Consider the following 14,963-nt stretch of genomic DNA (forward strand, 5'->3'; position numbering starts at 1 on the left):
TAGCTTTAAAATATATTTAATTCAATAAGTCAATATTTGTGTATATGTATTTGTTTTCGCCTATTATTAAGAGTATTACATTTGTTAGACAGGCAAGATGAATCTATAGGTTTTGGAACAAAGATAAACAATTAAGTAAGACTCAACTTTTAATAAAGCAATTTTGCTTAAATGTTGAAACAATGTCCATTAGAGAAGTCAGAGAGCTCATGAGAAGTAGTACAGATAAACAGAGGTCTAAATGACTGTGCTTATGGAGTTTCCATGCAGACTTATACTGTATAATGACCTTCACATTGCTATGTGTACCATATGAACATCACATGTGCATGCAACCACACATTGGATCACATTGCATTGCCCAAAAATGGTATTTAAGATGCTCCCGAAAACATCTGCATTAGGGTTTAAATATTGGACTCAGACTCCAGCAACACTCACAAAAGATGGAGGGTTTGTTTGGTTACTTTGGTTTCAATTAAAAAGTAGTTCTTCCCTTGTAAAATGTGATGCTAATTTACTTTAACAATGCAATCAACCAAAGACGCACCAACTTTCCGGTTTGACGTTAGTATTTCCATCATGGAAGAAGCACGGTATGGTAAAAAAACAGCAGTTGCTGTTCTTCTGTGACTGAAACAATGTGCAGTGTACGAATCGCAAATGTCATCCACATGTGAAGCTCTGTATTTGTATAAAAGCATTATCAAACAGGCACATACTGCAAGAATAAGAATAATACATTTTCCCAATTTTTTTTTTACATAAATACAGTGTCGTGGACTTTAAATGCCTGATTCTGTAGAGATAAAGTTACAGCACTAAAATGTAAACTATCTTGCAAGTGCTTGATTTAATTTCTGGAAAAGTTAAAAAAAATAAGTTGGAGAATATACAATCCTAACATTCGGATATACATTTCTGCAAATGGCACTGAAGACATTAACGGCACACGTAACGTGAAATCTGGCAGATGTCAAGCAGTCATGTGAAATGTTTACATAACCCTCTGTGCCATGAGAGGACTTGACTTTATAGTTCAGAGTGCTGACGGGGTGCTTGGGGGTTTGGTGATGGATGTGGAGTTTGTTTTTGGTTAGGCTTCTGCTCTCTGTTGCCTTCCCTACCCCCATTCTTCATTTTAGGACCCCTCTGAGCTGCGTAAGTTGGTGCTTCTTGGTCCATTATTGCCAAAAAGTCAAAGAACGGTACAGGAGGGCCCCATTTCCCATCTGGGATCAAGCCTAAAAGAACAACAGAGAAAAAAACAGAGATTGTTGTTGTTGGTGATGTCTGTCAAACTCATTGTTTCATGAATGTTGATGAAGAACAGCTAACGTAACTTAACACTAACTACTCTGCACACACGCCACTTGTGACAACAAAACAGCACTTAGGGAGTAAATGATGCTTGATACCTGGAAATCTGAAGTAGAGGAGTTTACTAATGGAGAGTGACAACTGCTTCCAGATGTCTTGGTGTGGAAACTATGTAAATGTAAACTGATCTACTACAATCTCTGTGAAAACATAGCTGCCTGCATGCTATAACAGACTGAGAAATAAAACAATTTATAAATGAATGCAAATCACTAGTATTTGTGAAATGAACACATCTGAATTTACACAATCCGAAAAGAGCCAATTAAATTGACCAAACGTTTAGATCAAAATGTTATCTAAACTTTATATTGGTCGAAAATATAGTAGTTTAAAAGTTTGAAGTCAGTAAGATTAAAAAAAAAGAAGAAAAAAAGAAAAGAAAAGAAATTAATACTTTTATTGAGCAATGATGGATTAAATTGACAAAAACATTAAGCAGCACAGTTGTTTTTAACATATGAAATGTTTCGTGAGCAGGAAATCATCATATTAGAATGATTTCTAAAGGATAATGTGACTGTGAAGGCTAGAGTAATGATGCTGAAAATTCAGATGAACATATATTACAATAGAAAACACTTAATTTCAGAGAGAAAGTTACTGTTAATTTCTACAGAAAAGGGTTCCTTGAATTATAATAAGTCATGCGTTCACAGATAATTAAAATTCAAAATAGTTTCAAAGTATCACGGAGATGCTAAAACAATCTGACACACAGCAAACTGGAAGACAAAACATCGCCTCTGCTCTCTCCACTGAAATGGATAGACAACACTGAAGATGTGGAAAATGTGTAGACCTTAGTATTACCTTCCATCCAAAAGAAATTTCAGTTGTCTATTTTGCAGGATTCTTTGATGAACAGAAAGTACAAAAGAACAGGATTTATTTTAAATAGGAATCTTTTGTAAAATTATAAAATGTCTTTACTGACACTTTTAATAACTTTAGAAGGGTCATGAACTGCATTTACGTTCTGAGGCGAGGTCCACTTATAATGTTATCAAGTTTTCTACATCAAAAAACATCCTTATTCAGAAGTAATAAGCTATTTTCTAAGATACAGTGTTTTTGAGAATCGATACAGTATCGCCAAACGTAATATTATGATATTCACTTGTATCGCTATTTTCTTACACCACTATTTACTACTAAAGAAGCAATTTTGTAGAAGTAGGTGTTGATCTTCTTCTGCAGAGACGGTCTTTTGTCACACTATGATGTAATAATGTGACACAATCCGAATTTAGTCTTTTCTGAGCTTGGTTTCATTAAAAGCTGTTTTTGGACTAATGAGGAGGTTTTGACTTACAGGATATTTTTATAATACAATGACATCTTATATGTCAAAAGATCAAGGAAAATTTGATTTCTTTTGAACAGTGGAGTATATTAAACTTGGATAAGAACTAGAACTGCAGGATTTTTGAGCCAGAACATCAGCCCTCATCACACTCTGTGGACATGGATCTGGTTTTTTCCATTGGTTTCTACCGAAAAATGCTGGACGACTGCCATGCTTCTACATATCAGGAGATTGACTGACTATCAGTATGACTCCCCAGCTCATGAGTTTCCAGCTATCACTAATGTCTGTGGTGCGGTGGGATTAATCAGCCTGCTCAAATGTTTTGCCGCTTTGGCGAAATGCATAGTAACCGACCAAACAAAATGTTGGTTGCTCAAATTACAGGAAAAGTGGACATCTGGGTCCTTGGAATTATTTTGAAAAAGGAGAATGATATTGATTCCAAACACATTTTTAGTATTTTTTTCCTAAGACAAGCATCACTATTAAAATTGCTCATACTTACAATTCAAAGTTTTTCCCCATACCTCAAAAAATACAGTTTGTTAAGAAAATGCAACATATTACTTTTCCTTTGAAGAGAGGACACAAGCCATATCAATAGACCAGAATTCAAACTCTTGTAACCCCCCTGAGAGCAATGGAGGTAAGTCTTGGCGCATCTAAACTAGTGTAACTTGAATGTGTTGATGATACAGAAGGACACTGACTCTTATTGAGGAAGTTTCTATGCGAAATTAAAAAAAGAATCTTGCTTGTGCTCAGAGACTGAATCCTTTCTCTGGTCACAGAGAAAAAATAAGGACAAACACATGAAAGACTACACTACCACCCAGTCACACTTACAGAATAAGAAGCTAAAACACTTACATTACAGTCATATGGCAGTCAGTGAGACAATATAAAAACAGCCTAATAAAATCTATGGGGCCATAAAGCAGAAAGGAAACAACTATTGTTTTTCCAACTACCAAGAGTCACAAAACAGGCGCGTATACTGTGGTTCTTTTAACAGCAATACAAAGGACATTTCATTATAATTACACTAATGCTTCAAGGATAAAATTCAGTAGATGTGTAGACAATTGTATTTGCTCTGCATCTGACTGGCATATGAAATTTAATAAATATCTTCCGATGGATAAAGTGCTTCATCCATCCTCATAAAACACATTTTAACCGACAGACGGATGAAGCCAAGTGCAAAAAGCTGCCAAAAAAGTCCCCAGGCCCCAGGAGTCCAGCAGAAGGTTTCAGGGAAATAACTTGTAACAATCAGAGACAATTAAGGGATACAGTTTCCTCTCAGCTTCGTAGGAAGCAGATGGGAGATGCTGAGATGTGGGTATAAAACCAGTACAGGTTTTGACGCTGACAAAAGCAAGACTCGCTCTGAGACCATCAGCAGGAATGGAGTGGTGTGTCTTTGGGGACATCCGAGTGAGCGCATTTTGGAAGGACATCAACAGAGCTGAGTGCTGGATCTGAGTGATTAGGTTTGTTTTTTACCACAGGCAACAATAGCGATTGTATTAGGGGAAAAGTGTTGATGAGGTTCTGAATCGACAGGGTGTGATCTCATAAACATCTTTACTTTGTGCCAGCCTTTTCAGGGGCATGCAATGACAGACATTGATAACCATACAAGGACACGCATTTGAAGACTTCAAATATGAACAGCAGCTAAAAAGGAGGTGTGAAGGCATTCATATCCTTCATGTTTCTACTGTTTTCACACTAATGTTCTAGTGAAATTCGAGCAAAATTTCCTCAATTTTGCCAAAACCAATTACGAGTAGTTTTTCTATCATGAATGAAAGTGAACTACTGACAAAGTCACAGACAGTGTAACATATATATGGCATTAAATAAAGATAAAAATTTGATTTATTGCCCCAAAACTGTGAAATAGTCTTCCACTGTGTGTTAGAACAGCTCAATCATATTTTGTAGTTTTTTTGGATTAAAAACCTCTAATTAAAGATACAGGGACTCACCTGCTGGTTGTTCCTGTCCGTTTTCCACATCATGAATCCACTGCTGGATGTTCTTAGCCATAAGGGGGCGCTCTGGGGGGAAAAGGAACACCTCTCCTCCAGTTCTTAACTTTGAAATCACCAAAGCAGGAAGTGGAGGAGCAAAGCCAAGATACTTCTCCAGGATAGCCCTCCCAACAGGTGTCCGGCCCCTAGAACAATGAAATCCCATTGTTGACAACTAACAAAGGGTTTGCTTAAAGTGAATGCATTTTGATTAATGAGTCTAACAGATCATGATCCTCACAGATGAATCCAACATGGCAGGAAGGAATCCAGCTGTCCAAAGCTCAGTTGATGCTTTATCTCTGCTAAAGACTTCGTACTCTCTGTACTGTCCTCCTTTCCAATAAAAAGCAGTAGCAAAGGTTTCCCAAGCTCCAAATACCAGGGAAGATTCTCCACTGTCAGTTCAGGCTTTAATGCAAAACATATTTTCATCTTGTTAGTGAGTTTTTGGTTGTTTACCAAAACGCAAACCAAAATGTTGTTAAGGCAAGTCACTTGTTCAAGTCTTCATTGATTAAATAAAAACAATTTAATAGTTATTGTTTAGCATAAAAACACTTTTAACTACGTCAATGGGGAGAAACAGTAAATTCAAATTACTTAAATTCCCCTAAAATACACATGTGATTTCAATATAACGTACCATTGAGCAACTGTGAAGCATGGTGTTTAGAGAATAGAGTGAACTTGCAACTATGCTACCAAAACAACTTACAAAATGATCCAGTTCCACTCGTGTTATGAGTGAGGCCTGGTCCATTGGTGAGAATGATGGGATAGAATAGACTTGATAAGGAACTCCAGGACCGCGGGATACCAGTAAAGCAGGCAGGTTCACTGACAGTCCCTCTACCCTGATCAAATACAGAGCAGTCAGCTGGAACACTTTCTTACACTACACTGAAAAGTCCACACATATATGATCTTGTTCAGGCGCTTAACATCTTTTGAAATGCGAGATATAATCTAAAGTTGATTACATCATCAAAATAGTTGCAGTAAAACTGTCAGATACCATTGCTGCGCCTGTTTGCTGGCAAATAGCCCAAGAATTTTCTCTCCTCTGAGGAGTCTTGCAGCTTCTTCAAATGAGGTTACACCTAAAACATAAAGAGCACCTGATTGAGAGATTCATGGGCATATAAAGTTATGCAATACATGCTACACCCAATAAAATACATTTTGGTTGCCATAATATAAAATGAAGAATGCAACATACAAGTAGAAGAACATGTTAAGAGGTTGGTCTTATATAGAAGTAAGCCAAAACCAGTAGTCATTTAGTTTTCAATCATGTCCATTTGCCACCATCTCTCTGACCATTACAATTATACAGTCCGCTACGGGATAGTTCACCAAAAATCATTTACTCACCCTCATGTCATTCCAAACCGTAACATAAAATAATATATTTAGAAAACTGCTGGTAACAAAACAGTTTTGGTAAGCATTGACTTTCATATGGACAAGAAAAGAGAGACACTTTTCAAAATATCATGGTCAAAATATTAAAAGATTTATATATAAGTCTCAGGACCAAGAAAGGTTTGCCCAATCATTGCATTCGGTTTGCTCTGAAGGGAGGGTGGATCTAATGATTTCAAAGCTAGCTTGCTATTGCTAGCCTCTCTGAAATTGCCTACCCTACCTTCAATAAAATAATCTTACTGACATCAAACAACTTTTTTGAAAAATAAATAAATAAATGATTCACTTTTCTTGTACTATATCAAATTATATAAAGAAAGATGAGGAAATAAAGGATAGAGGAAATGATGCATGCATCAACTAAAATCACAGACCAGTCTGTTAAAAATCACTACAAAAATGCTCAGAAAAGGGATGTTGATTCCACTTTGTTTATTTTATTATCTAATGCAATCACTTAAATGTCCAAATAATTTTTAAGGCCACTGTAAAAGTAAAACAATTTATTATGTGGAGATCAGAAAATGATTTTTCTTTATTATTGCCTGAACTAATTCTTTGAGGATTCTCCACAGTATACCTATCTTGTATCTATCGTATAGCAGTGATTCCCGGGAAAAGATAGCTTACCAGTGTCTTGCGTTGAACTGAACAGGCCCAGCACTCTGACAGGGGACAAATATACATGTTTACTGTACAAATCTCCCTCTAAGAATGACGTCACCTCAGCAGAGGAGGATAGATGGGTAGGACTGGAGACCAGACTCCTGCAGAAACAAAATTAACTCATAAATAAACATTACTGAGGTGTGGAATGTTCAATTGCGATGTCTTTATTAAAGAATATTGTTTTTTTCAGGTGGGAATGTAGGCAGAGCGTTTACTATCACTGCACTGTTGTCTTGGGATTAACTATTAATTGATTTTTGATGGTGCTCTACAGATAAGACACTACAATTGCCATTATCAGCTCAAAACCATATAAGAACATATAATAGATGGCAAACTGCAAATGCACACTGTAGCACTCGACTCTTGCACACAATCATCAGGCCACTAATTTAGAAAAGAGGTTATTTAGATTTCAGGTTAATCCTGAGTGACACAGACTAAATCACACCCAGAGGATTGGACTTTGTGTGGGAAAGAGGACGTGAAACTCACAGTAGTATGAACGTGTGTAGGCTCTTGGTTCCCAGCATGCCTCTGTAAGGCTGAGCAGCAGCCATGGGGCGGTAGATCATAACGGTGGGGAAGGAAGTGATGTTCTGATCACTGCAAATATCAGAAAATTCTCCACAGTCTACAGCTGCCAACTCCACCCCACTCACACCTGAACATGATAAAGAAAGTGACAGAGCAAGAACAGTGCATTTAGTGAATGCTGATATTAATTACAAAGTCTTCGCCACCCTAACTAACATTAGTGGGGGTTTTTTAACATAGCATGTGGTGTCATTTGATAAAATGGATGGAAAAATGGTGCATCTTTAAATCCCTTGACATTTTAATTATGCAATCTGCAGGTGTGAAAAAGTATTTGCGTATATGGGGTATATATACAAAAGTATGTGTATATGCGATTATATATGTATGTTGATCCAAACCTGTAAGACTAATTGTGGAACTTGTCTGTTTTGACAAGTTCCACAATGTCTGACAATGTCTGTTTTGTCTATAGAATAATACGATACAAATAGAATCAATGAGATTGTAATATTGTTTGGACCCCAAAATGCAATAGTCATACAGGTATTAAATGACGAGAGTAAATAATGACAGGATTTTATTTAGTTGTATTAAATCTAATTTTTTCAAGAAAGATGATGAAATAAAAGATAAAGGAAATAACTGCATAAATAAACTAAAATCATAGACCAGTCTGTTAAAAATCGTTACAAAAATGCTCAGAAAAGGGATGTTGGTTCTGAGGAAAAAGTTCAACATTATTTGTTTGCAGATTCCACTTTGGTTGTTATTTTATTATCTAGTGCAATTACTTAAATGTCCAAATAATTTGAGGCCACTGTAAAAGCAAAACTATTTATTATGTGGAGATTAGAGATTGATTTTTCTTTAACATTGGCTGAAAATGGATTCCATCAAATGAATCTTTTAAAAAAAAGAAGAAGACATAACTCAATGTAAAGCATTTCTACATTCTGCTACTCTGGCAATTGTGTTTATCATTGAAATGCTTTTACCTTCAAGTGCATCCGCCACCTCTATATATGACTGAATGAAAGCCATACAGACAGCGTCCCCTAGAGGACAAAAGTGGATACATCAGGTTCATAGATTCCTCGAATCCAGCAAATATAGTGAGACAAATATTAAAACTTACATTTAAAATAGAACAGCACCACCGTGATATCATTCTGCGTGACTGTAGTTTGAAAAGTGTCTGATGTGAGTTCAGTAACAGACTCCAAATCCGGCATATAATCCCGGTCTCTGTACACAGACTCTGACACCTCATCATCAAGGATATCTGGATGAAGTCAACAAGATCTTTAGAACCAGTTTAAAACCATTCTAAGACCTGAAAACTAAGACCACTAGTTAGCAATGATCGCATAGGTGGCATCCTACCAAGATCTGACCACTGTTCCTCATCTTCCTCTTCATCTTCAATCTTGTGTTCTTGCAAAAGTTCTTCTTTGAGAAGTTTCATAACCTCCTCTGCACTATTCAGGGTCAAATATTTCACATCCTGTTGACAAAAGTCCTTATTAGAAACAGATTTTTTAGATAATCACAGCCACATTCAAAGGTTAAACTCACCTCCTGTGGAAGTCTGTAAGCAGCGTTATATTTCAGAGGAGTTTTCACGTTTGGACTGTCCCTGAAAAATGAAAAGATACAGTGTTGACATATAAAAAAAATAATATCTGTGGAAGGCGATTTGGAGATGTGTATTTGGATGCTGTATGGATACAGCAAAACTGGCCCTATCCTATGCCAAGAAAAGTTTATCATAATATTCATCAAAATCTAAGAACTATCATGCTTCCAACTTTTTTTTTTAGCTGATGGAAAAGAAATATAACCAATGATATCATATTCCTCAAATCCAGACAGATAAAACCAACCTACAATAAGGTGTATACAACATTAATGTACTTAATGTGATAGTTAACATGTCTAACAATAAATAATATTTTATTATTATTAATCTTGGATAATGCTTATTTGTGTGTACTCTAATGCGATGTTAACATAAAAATGAGCAAATATAAAAACATTGTTCAATGCCCTAATTTATCAATTAATTTATCAATTATTTAGCGATTATTTTAGAATTAGTACGATTTTTTCTGGACAGAAATGAATGCTTTTATTCAGCAAAGATGCATTAAATTAATCAAGTGATAGTAAAGACATTTACATTTCAAATACATGCTGATCTTTTGAACTTTCTATTCAGCAAAGAATCCTTAAAAAAATGTAGAATGCTTTTGAACCTGTAAAACAAGGTAGCAAAAATATTAATCTGCACAACATTGCTGCTCAAGAAACATTTATTATTTTTATCAAATCAGCACATCAGAATGATTTCTGAAGGACCATGTGACACTGAAGACTCCAATAATGCTTCAGCTTTGCCATCACAGGAATAAATAACATTTTAAAATCTAACATTATAAGATATTATAAGATTTTTATCAACTTAATTTTTTTACTTACTTAAAATAAAATATATTAAATAATATATAAAATAAAAAATATATATAAACATTAACCAAGACAATATTAAAAAACTGTAAAACAATTTGTTAGTTCATGATATTTAATGCATTAGCTATTTACTTATTGTAAAGTGTTTGCTATTTATTCCCATATAATCTTGTCATATAAATATCGAAGTAGGAATTGCGCTATTGTTTTTATTGTCATTCTCAGTACCTGGAGATGAGCACTACGCCAACCTCCCCGCGGAGCTGCAAGGCGAGAGTTTGAGCGGTGGCCCGGTCCAAGTGCTGGGTTTGAGGCTGAGAGAACAGAAACAGCACGGGCACGCTGAGGTGGATATGAACCACATCTACCTCAGAGGGGTCCACCTCGGCCTCTGTCTGCCAGAAAAGTCCAGAATTGGATCAAAACAGAATGGATAATGAACTTAAGCAAGAGACTTGAGAATCAGAAAAACTCCTTTTCATCATAAATGGCATAAATGGCAGGAAGTAGAAGATGCTTACTCACCACTAGAGGTGCCTCCATCAGCTGGAGGAAGGTGTGTATATTGATGGTTTTGAGTGGTTTCCTCATGGGAATGCTGGGGCACGGATCAGACTGGCCAGACACACCTTTACAGTCCAAAAACCACAGTCGTGCTTGTGAGGAAGAGGAATCAACGACCCTGTAAAGAACAAGATACATTTGAGGGACACTAAAGAAGCAGAAGAATTTGTAATTTAAGACAAAACTGAACAATATCTATTAAATTGTCCCTATTATGCTATTTTAAAGGTTCCTATTTTTTTTTCCAGAGATCTCCTACAATAGGTTTACATGCATCCAAGTTCACAAAACCCTTTGATTTTCATATAATACACTTTGCAGCATCTCTTCATTTCTCACAGTCTCTGAAAAAGTTTGATTAAGGATTCAGTCTCTCCTCTCTGAGAGCTACTCTGCTCTGATTGGTCAGATGACCCAGTCTGTTGTGATTGGTCTACCCTTTACAGCACATGTCGGAAACAAACTGCCCATTACCGTATCTAAATTTCAGCTCCAGAGACAGTAACTCTTTGATATTTGAAACTTTGCACTTTTCCATTCACATACAGCAATATTATATACTACATGACATGTAATAATAAAGTGCCCCTATTATGCTTTTTTGATAAAATGTTAGCTGACTATATTGTGGTTGTTGGATATGCAAACATCCGATGAGAGCTTTAGAACGACACTGGGAACAACTTGTGGCCATTTTTTAAATACTTTAAGAGGGCTTGAAAGTACATCACTTTTTAGGGAAATATTAAGCTCACCCCATGTGTTTCAGGATTAGAGAGCCAGTTGTCTGGACAAACTGGTACTTGGTTCCATACACAAATGCTGTCTCCATCAAAGCTCTGTGCTCTGTTCAGACAAAGAAACAAGAGATGTTATTGCTTCATTCCAATCAAGAAAAAGGACTCTAAAAGCAAAATACACACAGAGAATAGAGATCGTACCTGGAAGGCCAAGCACCGGTATGTGACCGACCACAATGTCACGGTTTTGTTTGGCCGCACTCTCCACACGCAGCAGCTCAGCAGGTGTGTGTACGTAATGGACTTCATTGAAGAGGACCGAGCTGAATGGAGGATAAAAGGACAAATTCAAAAGGTAGTCACTGTAGTTCCATCAGGCAAAATATGAAGATCTTTCGACGTTGTTGCTACTGCACATTTAAATAAGAACTCACAAAAGGACATGAGAAACAATCGCGTTGACGTCAAATACGGTATCGATGTCAAAACTCCTAAGGACCTCAGAGCCTCTGGAATGATAAAAGACAAAAAAATGGGATTCATGTCGTTCCAGACCTGCATGACTGGAGTCATATTGACCATTTTTACGGCATTTTCTTATGATTTTTGATGCTGAACTCATTCACCTTCACAGTATGTCAAACATATCCTCCTGTGTTCCATGGATAAAAGAGAATCATATGGGTGTATACACTGCCGTTCAAAGGTTTGGGGTCAGTAAGATTTTTTTCTGAAAGAAGTCCATTATGCTCACTAAGGCTACATTTGATCAAATACCGTAAAAACAGTACTATCGTAACATACATTAACAAATTAAAATAACAGTTTTGTATTATAATATTTTAAAATGCAATTTGTTCCTGTGATCAAAGCTGAATTTTCAGCATCATTACTCCAGTCTTCAGTGTCACATGATCCTTCGGAAATCATTCTAATATCGATTTGCTCCTCAAGGAACATTTCTTATTATCAATATTGAAAACAGTTGTGCTGCTTAATATTTTTGTGGACATCCTGTGATACAGGAATTTCATTAGTTCATTAGAACAGCATTTATTTTAACTATATATAGTTTTTAACATTATAAATGTCTTTATTGTCACTTAGCTGTCAAATGAATATACCCTTGCTTTCTTTGAAAAATCCTTACATTTTACTTACCCCAAACTTTTAAACAAAAATGTTTATATAATTAGATGAGGGTAAATTATATAAACCTGTACCTGAACAAGTGTGCCTTGGTCATGAGCTTTTCTCCAGTGCAGTAATTTTCTATAGCATATTTTGAACAGTTCACCTGTAAAAACAGTTATATTTAAGCTGTTTCGCTTTATTGCAGCATAGTCAATTTCATGTACCAAGTTATACTAACATAACTACAAACCAAAGCTCCTTGTGCTTACATTCTTATGCATCTCTCTGGTGAGATCCAATGAGCTTTTTCTCACCTTTACAACAGATATCCCATAGTCCTCTAGGGCATCTGCTGACATCTCGAGCTGCTCCATGAACAATTTGATGGTTGGATTGACTGCAAGTAAAAATAGAGCTTATGTAGCCTAATTAATTACCTATGGAGTTTTTTAACTTTAAAATTTACCTTTAACACTGTTTTGACACCATCCATTGGAATACGCTTAAGTGCTAATCTGACCAATTATGACAGCTGCTATTCAATCATTTTCAAAACATTAATCAAAGTCTCACCATGATTTCCAAAGTATATAAAGGATGTCTTCCCTGTGTGCATCCTCTCCATGAAGCTCTGGCTGGAATCTTCTATCAGTTCGGAGGAACATTGTTCTGCTGTCAGGCCAAACAGAAACGCAACCAAATAAAAGATGCACATGCTGCCCTTTCCACTTTATGGACCTCTAACTTACATCTATTTACATTAGTTCATATTAGTGATGAACCCATCAATAACAAATTGTAACGTTACTCAAATAATCCATATCCAATCAAAACAACTCGCCTGTGCTGTGTAACTGAATGCATCATTCAGTTTAGCAAATTCACGTTTAAATTCAACCTGTTAAAATAAACAACTATATGCCCCTTTTACAAATCCTTTAGGTTAATGATTCCGGGCCATTGTACAAAACTTAACCACTGCGAAGCAAGCGTACATCCTCAGACACTACTGTCTTCAACAACATGCGCAAATGTTGTCCAATCAAATGTTTGGTGAGGGTTTAAACGGTGTGTTGAACACCAATCAGAAGGCTCATAATACCAATGAGAAAACCAATGAGAATGAAGTAGGCGGATATATCATGGGTAATCGGTGAATGTCATTTGAAAAGCCTGTCATTTTGGCTCGAACGAACAGTATTTCCCCACTATTTCTAATGAGATCCGACATGGCGACTAAGCGCGTCAGTTTCCAGCTTCTCCCTATTGGTCGGAAGGTGGGGCCCGAGCGGGATCACTCCCTACATTTGATAATCTTTTTTTTTTTACAGAGTTGTTTTTCTTTGCTTAGAGGGAGCTGCCTTGCATAGATTTTTTTTTTTTACTTATTATACTTATTTTCCATTCCATGCTTACAAAACGTCCAATAATCTATTGCATGCACAAGCCACAGCTTAATAGATTGTACATCCATCAATTAAAAAAATAAAGAATGCAATTATTTTACATTTTACGTTACCGATTACAAATTCAATCCAGTCCAACAAATGAACTACTGTGGACATTAAAAGCAACATGCGGAAACGTCCAAAACAAATTGATGGTACTTAAAATAATAACGTCGACACTTAGAAAATCAAGAACGTAGAGGACCAAGAGGCAGGACACCTAAAAAGACAAACGATTGGTTTCTCAACAAAAAAAATAGGCGGAGCGCTAATCGCTTTTTGGCCAACGTACTAGAAAAGGCAAGTCATTTTGGCTCGAATGCGACAGAAATTTTCCATTCAGCTCTATTCAAGTGAGAGCCAACATGGCGACACAAGTGCGTCAGATTCCAGCTCTTTCCCATTGGTCAGTAGGCGGGGCCCGAGCTGCAACGCTAGCCAGCTGATTGCTTTTTTCTAGCTCTAGAGAGTTTGCTTTTCTTAGCTCGGAGTGAGCTGCTTTGCAGAGATTGGGGGACTGTCGTTTTTTAAATTATTAGTTTTCCACATCTTGCTTGTGAACATCCAATAATTTAAGTTAAATTTTATTCCATAGGATAACAACTCAGGACAGCCTGTAGTTTTTCATTTCCAGCTTATGTGTCATTTGTAATTAAGTTTGACGTTTTTAAAATTCTTATGATTTCTAAACGTCTGCACGAAAAGTTTCATGGAAAAGGAAAACGGTAGAACGTTTTGGATAAGTCGGGGTGATAGCGAGCATCCAGGCGATATGTTGTTTTTACTAGAAAACCAGGTCAGTGTCAGTGTTTGGACGGACTCATCCTCCTCCTCCTCTTCATCATCATCATCCTCCTCCGCCGAGCTGATCCAGGCTGCGGTTCGCCCGTCCGTGGAGCTCGGTCTCACGGTTCTTTACACAGTTTTGTATTCCCTCCTCTTCGTGTTTGTTTACCTGCAGCTCTGGTTGATTCTGCGATACGGATACAAGCGCTTCAGCTACCAGAGTGTTTTTCTCTTTCTGTGTTTGCTCTGGTCGGCTTTGAGGACGACACTCTTCTCTTTCTACTTTAAAAATGTTCTTCAAGCAAACCAGCTTCAGCCTTTGCCGTTCTGGCTCCTGTATTGTTTTCCAGTCTGCCTGCAGTTCTTCACATTGTGTCTGCTCAACCTTTATTTTGCTCAGGTAAGTCCTACTTTAATGTTTCCCATTGAACTGAATTTGTTTTTGTTT

The 14,963-nt window shown here is 36.7% G+C and overlaps 2 protein-coding genes across 5 annotated transcripts in view; one reads left to right on the forward strand and one right to left on the reverse strand.

The window, feature by feature from the left end:
• Window positions 1-14,084, reverse strand: txndc16 (thioredoxin domain containing 16). 3 transcript variants are annotated; one of them, XM_077239103.1, is made up of 20 exons: window positions 13,801-14,084; window positions 12,855-12,953; window positions 12,596-12,678; window positions 12,371-12,444; window positions 11,582-11,656; window positions 11,349-11,470; window positions 11,163-11,253; window positions 10,369-10,525; window positions 10,072-10,238; window positions 8,950-9,010; window positions 8,758-8,878; window positions 8,510-8,656; window positions 8,370-8,429; window positions 7,330-7,498; window positions 6,796-6,932; window positions 5,753-5,837; window positions 5,453-5,591; window positions 4,976-5,145; window positions 4,690-4,880; window positions 1-1,244 (listed from the first exon to the last, which is right to left on the reverse strand). In XM_077239103.1, exons 1-20 carry the CDS (start codon window positions 13,856-13,858, stop codon window positions 1,033-1,035), a joined length of 2,418 nt encoding a protein of 805 aa, XP_077095218.1. In that variant the 5' UTR covers window positions 13,859-14,084; the 3' UTR covers window positions 1-1,032. The 3 variants fall into 3 exon arrangements, with proteins under 3 accessions (XP_077095218.1, XP_077095220.1, XP_077095219.1); XM_077239105.1 differs by lacking the exon at window positions 13,801-14,084 and adding an exon at window positions 13,123-13,321 and having other exon boundaries at window positions 12,855-12,950; XM_077239104.1 differs by lacking the exon at window positions 13,801-14,084 and adding an exon at window positions 13,123-13,301.
• Window positions 14,053-14,963, forward strand: part of gpr137c (G protein-coupled receptor 137c) — a 25,352-nt gene continuing 24,441 nt past the window's right edge. For both annotated transcript variants that reach the window (XM_077239106.1, XM_077239107.1), the window contains exon 1: window positions 14,053-14,915. In XM_077239106.1, the coding sequence (XP_077095221.1) occupies window positions 14,439-14,915 (477 nt within the window). In that variant the 5' untranslated portion in view covers window positions 14,053-14,438. The remainder of the gene's footprint in view (window positions 14,916-14,963) is intronic.

This window comes from Siphateles boraxobius, unplaced genomic scaffold (assembly GCF_051911475.1).
Source record: "Siphateles boraxobius isolate OS27281-9 unplaced genomic scaffold, OSU_SipBor_1 22, whole genome shotgun sequence".
In the NCBI taxonomy this organism is placed as follows: Eukaryota; Metazoa; Chordata; class Actinopteri; order Cypriniformes; family Leuciscidae; genus Siphateles; species Siphateles boraxobius.